General features: G+C 41.3%; 1 protein-coding gene across 1 annotated transcript in view; it reads left to right on the top strand.

The window, feature by feature from the left end:
- Positions 1-6,000, top strand: part of CASR (calcium sensing receptor) — a 33,375-nt gene that overhangs the window by 25,578 nt on the left and 1,797 nt on the right. The window contains 1 exon segment of the mRNA XM_021709937.1: positions 4,142-4,265. Coding sequence (XP_021565612.1) covers positions 4,142-4,265 — 124 coding nt within the window.

The following is a 6,000-nucleotide window of genomic DNA, read 5'->3' on the forward strand; positions in this document are numbered from 1 at the left end:
ATCTTGGGCCACTTTTTGTAATATGGCCAAAGATTAAACTTTATCTTTTTACCAAATGCTTCTGAGGTCGATGGGTTTCTGGTGAGATGCTGCAATGTCATTGTTTTCCACTATGTAGGATGGGTTACCCAAGGAAAGTCCCCCAAAGATAGTGGCTCTCAACTACAGCGTACAGTTGCTTCTCCCTCAGAGGGTGAATTCTCATTGATGAATGTGTCATGACCTCTTCCAGATAGAGATTTTGGGGTCCCAGAGGTTATACTCCTCTGTTCGCTAATTATACCCTTGTCTAAATTATCACACATTTCAACTGGCTGGAGTCTAAACTGATCACTATCCTATTACCTGTTCACCCACTGCTGGCCCATCCAGGTTATCTTTCACACTCATAAATGCACATAATCCATTGTCTCTAACAGGTACATGTCTATTTCCCCTCCTACACGGAAACTGTTTCCTGTATATTTCTCCACAGCCCAGTGTCCTCTACCAGGTTGTGTGCATCATTGGTTTAAACACTGGTAGATGAATAACACATGTAGTCATTTATGTTCCTGGAACGGTTGACAGAATTGTAAGTTAAATCCAATTTTTCCATGGAAGTATTACCATTATCCTAGCATTCAGTAGACACTCAATAAGTCTTAGGGTCTAGTCTACTCCTTTCTATAGTTTTTGTAGAAATGAACACAAAAATACCATTGATATGCAACTATAAATTATATATTAATCACTTCCCTACATATTTCACTAAGTTGTTATTAAAATCAAGGATGTAAAAGCACTTTAGAGCTAGATGTGTATTTAAAGATCCTTGTATCCAGTCCTCCAATTTGAATTTGATGACACTGAGGTTTAGGAATGCAAAGGCGACTTCCCAGGCCAGACAGATGGTACGTGTATGTGACCTCAGTGCTTCTTCCTCTACACTATACTGCCAATAATTCTATCCTTGTTTTGCTGCAACAAGTAAGAAGTAAAAGAGATACCTTAATTAGGGGCCTGGAACTTAGATAAGCTAGCTAGGCAGACCAGAATTGGACAGACATCTTTCATAAGGCTGTCGGGAAGGCTCAGAGATACTTCATGGCTTTTTGCAAAATGGAGCTTTCTGCTGGCTGCTTCAGCCCACTCCTGTGGTGACAGGATTTTTCTTTAGCTGATAGATGATGAAGAATGCAGTAAGCGGACTCAGAGGATGACATTCTTCTAAGTGTTGACTGATATAAAGCAGGGTATGGTACAGCGAAAAGTGCAGACTTTGAAGACTGACCTGGATGTGATTCTCAGCTCCCTAGGGGGGTCATTGTGTGACCTTAGCCTATTCTTTAACCATTATGAAAAAGAGAAAAAGAGGCATGGCAGAGACTGCTAAAGGTCTCAACATTTACACTCCTCTTTTGCTTTAAAGACAGAACTCTGTTTTAGCTGGACACATGACTACCCAGAATAAAGACAGCATCTCCCAGCTTCTTTTCCCGCTAAGCATGGTCCCACAACGAAATCCTGGAGAATGGGATGTCAGTGGTAGTATGGTGTGATGGCTTCTGGGACCTTCTTTAAGAAACTGCTGCAAGTATCCTTTGATCTCATCATCATCCCTTCCTCTATCTGGCCTTCTGGAAACCGAGGCTGCCACCAAGGACTATGAGGCAAAGACCAAACATGTCAGAATCGCAAAGCAGAAAGAATCTAGGTCCCCAACACCATGGAGTGCTGTGTCTCTCGGAACCACATCCCTAGACATGTATGAGAAAAATACATTTCAATCTGGTTGCAGTTATAATTTTGAGATTTTGGGCACTTCACAGCCTAACAGAAACAAGGGAAGCTACCAAACTCATTTTCTAAGGCTAATATATTCTTGATACCAAAAACAGACAGAACGGTACATGCAAATACAATTATAGGCCAATGCTATTTATACACATAGATTCTTAAATCCTAAATAAAATATCGACAAACCTAGACCAGCAAGGTATATGGTATATAATACACCATGACCCAGTAGAGTTGGCAGTGAATTTATAGGAATGTAATGATAACCAAACATCACAAAGTTCATAAATGTAGCTTATCACTTTAACAGAATAAAAGATAAAAGTTCTACTACAAAGTCAATAAATACAGAGAAAGTATTCAATAACATTCAACACCCTCCATAATAAAAATAAAAAATTCATATAAGGAAAATTTATTTTACCATACCTTGTTAAAGGATACAGCAACCGTCATTCTTTAATAGGGAAAATTTAGAAGCATTCCTAGTGTGGGTTTGGGAAAAGGGGTCCATCACTTTCATTCCATGATCAGTGAGTCCATAACTCAGGAAGAATTAAGAGAACATCTCCGAGGTCGCCTTGTCACTGTAGTTTAACATACCAATGTGACTTGTCCTCTGTTCTCTCCCTCCCTTCCCTTCCCCAGGGTCATGAGAGTCTTAGCGATCACCAGGTCCAGTACTTCCATTTCCATACCTCTTTTATTAGAAGATAATATTGATCACCTTCTGTTCAAGTTCTTTAAAACTCCTTTGTCAGGCCAACTGTTTATTTTCTTCTAGAAGCCATTACAAAGTTTTTAACTTTGTATGAGGTCTTATAAAGTAGGTAGGTAGGGCAGACTTATTAAAGAAACATTGTGGAAATAGTATAAGCCCTGCTATGTATCAAGTGTTATTCAAGGCTTTGCAGCTGGGATTACAAAGATGAATGAGAATTGTTCCCTACCTTTAAGAAACATGCTGTTGCAAGACAGACTTCAATCTTATGATATGTTTATCATCTCTGAAACATATAGACTGTAAGGTAGTAAGTAACTAATAAATTTCTAGAGTAAATACTCAATTACCTGGCAAAGAATGAGATAGAAGCAGGACTTCTGAAATGATAGAGCAATGATAAAATTGACAAAACTGTCAAAAACAGCCACTTAAGGACTGGAAATCAACTAAAAGCAAGTGTATTAAAGTGTATTATCAAGAAAAACTAATGAAACTCCGGTAACAACAATGGTAGTCTGTGACATTTCAGTCTAAGGCTTCTCTCCAATTATTTCTAATAATTTGGTTGCTCTTTTGGGTTTCCTTCCTTCCTTCTTTTCTTATTTTGAGTCAGGGTCTCACTCTGTCACCCAAGCCAGAGTGCAGTGGCATGATCTCAGCTCACCACAGCCTCAGCCTCCTGGGCTCAGGTGATCCGTCCACCTCAGCATCCCAAGTAGCTGAAACTAAGGCACGCACCACCATGCCTGGCTAATTTTTTTATTTTTTATTTTTGTAGAGACAAGGTCTTGCTATATTGCGCAGGCTGATCTCAAACTCCTGGGCTCAAGCAATCCTTCCACTTCGGTCTGCCAAAGTACTGGGATTACAGGCATGAGCCACCACACCTGGCCTCTTTTTAGTTTTCTAGATGGTAATAATATCTTCTGCAAATAATAACAATTTTCCTTTCTGATTTTATGCTCTTATTTAACATAGAACCTCCAGTACAATGTTAAATAATAGTGGTCATAGTAGGCATCCCTGTTTTAAAAGAAATGCTTTTAATATTTTCTCATATAGAATGATGTTTACTGTAAGGTATTTTTTTATGTTACCCTTTTCAAGTTAAAGATATTTCTTCCTACTCCTTTTTTACTAAGTTTTTATGTTGAATTTCATCAAATGCTTTTTCTTTATCTATTGATGATATGGGATTTTTCTCCATTCATTTGTTCATGCAACGAATGATACAGGGTTTTCTAATAGGAAACTTGTTTGCGTTCCTGGCATAAACCCAACATGGTCATGATTTTTGTTTCTTGTTTCTGTCCTTTGAATTTGTTTGCTAGTTTTTTTTTTTTAGTATTTTTTCATCTGTATTCAAGTGGTGAAAAGTAATGGCATAGAATTCACTAGCTGTGTATGTGTGTTTGTCATGCAAGTGTGCGCACACGTGTGTGTACACCCATGAGCCTCTGTGTCTTTCACAGCTAACAGGACCAAGGACTTCTGGACCTCCCTCTGCCTGGAATGGGCCTGGACTCTGCCACACTGGTCCTTCTGCCCAAACTCCCCCTTGCATGTGCTGGAGGAGCTCAGGACTGGCCCCTGACCCCACAGCTGCAGCCACTCACTTTTGTGCTCTCCATCTTCCAGGTGCCCTTCTCCAACTGCAGCCGGGACTGCCTGGCAGGGACCCGGAAAGGGATCATTGAGGGGGAGCCCACCTGCTGCTTTGAGTGTGTGGAGTGTCCTGATGGGGAGTACAGCGATGAGACAGGTAAAGGAACAGTCCCTCTTGGGCACTGTGTAGGGACCTGAGGTCAGTGAAGCCCGTGGAAGGGCTGGGCCAAGATGGTGCTTAGCACAATTACTCATTTAACAAGGGGTACGCCTGAGCATTGCACAATGTTGGGTACAGAGGGGGAATAGTAAAGGAATGTAAGATGTTGTTTTGATACCATAAATGTGAACAAACATGCCTGTTACACATCTTTCTCTTACTTTGATACTGCTCTCCAATATCGTTTTCCATTTCTTAGAGCTCTGAGTGGACAAAGTTCTGTCTGCTCCAAGCTCTAGAGTTAACAGGCCGTGCATGGTAGATTACCTGCTGAATTCCTGGCCCTTAATTTGCTGTCTTATGTTTCTCCTGTGCCTGAAGTTATTTTAAAGTGGGAATAATAATTAAACCTATCTTATATAATTTTGAGAATTAAACAAATTGGTAACATATATAATAAGTTCCAGATAAATGTTTGTTAAATAAAACTTCGAGGCTGGCTATGATGGCTCACACTTGTAATCCCAGCACTTTGGGAAGCCAAGGCAGGAGAATCATTTGAGGCCAGGAGTTCAAGATCAGCCTAAGAAACAGCGAGACCGCGTCTCCACAAAAAAACTTTTAAAAAGTAGCTGGGCATGGTGGCTCACGCCTGTAGACCCAAGTACTCAGAGGATCGCTTGAGCCTGGGAGATCAAGGCTGCAGTAAGCTCTGATCATGCCACTACACTCCAGCTAGGGCAACAGAGTGAGACCCTAACTCTGAAAAAAAAAAAAACTTTGACATATCAGAAGTGCTCTATAAATATTAATTATAATTGTTCTGATTATCTCATTTTATCCTCAGTAATAACAGGGTTATTTCCATTTCCATTTTACAAACAAGGAGACCGAGGCTCCGAGAGGTTTAGGAGCCTGACCAAAGTTCCACAGCTAGTAAATAGTGTGGCCAGGATCCCATCCAGATCTCTGCAAAACTCATGCTCCTTTCACTGCCCAAAGCTGCACACTGCCTGGGACACAGCAGAGACATAATAAACAGTTGGTTGACTGAGTCTGCTGCCTTCCTCACTGAAAAGCTGTGCATGTAGAGTACAGGAAGCACATGTCATACACACAGAACCTTGATCTAAAAGGAAGTCTGCTCTGGCATGTCTACAGAGCCCATCCATGTATCCAAAATAAGTCAAGCTCCATGTGAGATGATAGATCTGTCAATTTGCTTCACTGTAGTAACCATTTCACTGTCCGTATATATCCCCCAACACCATGTCGTAAACCTCCAATATACTTAATTTCAAATAAATAAATAAAGCAGGATGAGTGAATCACTCTCTGAAGAGTTGATAGACCATGCTAAACCTCTGGTGTGTCGGGCACCCAACTGTCCAGCCGGGTTGCTGATTCCTCACTGTAACCCATCAGCAGGCGGTGTTAAAAGAGACAAGTGTCCCCACCCACATGCAAAGGAAAAACAAACAATAGAACCATCAAAAGTGGGGCCAGGCGTGGTGGTTCAAGCCCATAGGCCAAGGTGAGGGGATTGCCTGATCCCATGGGTTTGAAACCAGCCTGGGCAACTTGGTGAGACCTCATCTCTACAATAAATCAAAAAATTAGCCGGGAACGGTAGGGCACACCTATACTTCCAGCTACTTGGAAGGCTGAGGCAGAAGGATCGCCTGAGCCCAGCAGGTCGATGCTGGGGTGGCTGTGAGTGTGCCACTACACT

This window comes from Carlito syrichta, unplaced genomic scaffold (assembly GCF_000164805.1).
Source record: "Carlito syrichta isolate Samal-C Ts95f unplaced genomic scaffold, Tarsius_syrichta-2.0.1 Scaffold287760, whole genome shotgun sequence".
NCBI lineage: Eukaryota > Metazoa > Chordata > Mammalia > Primates > Tarsiidae > Carlito > Carlito syrichta.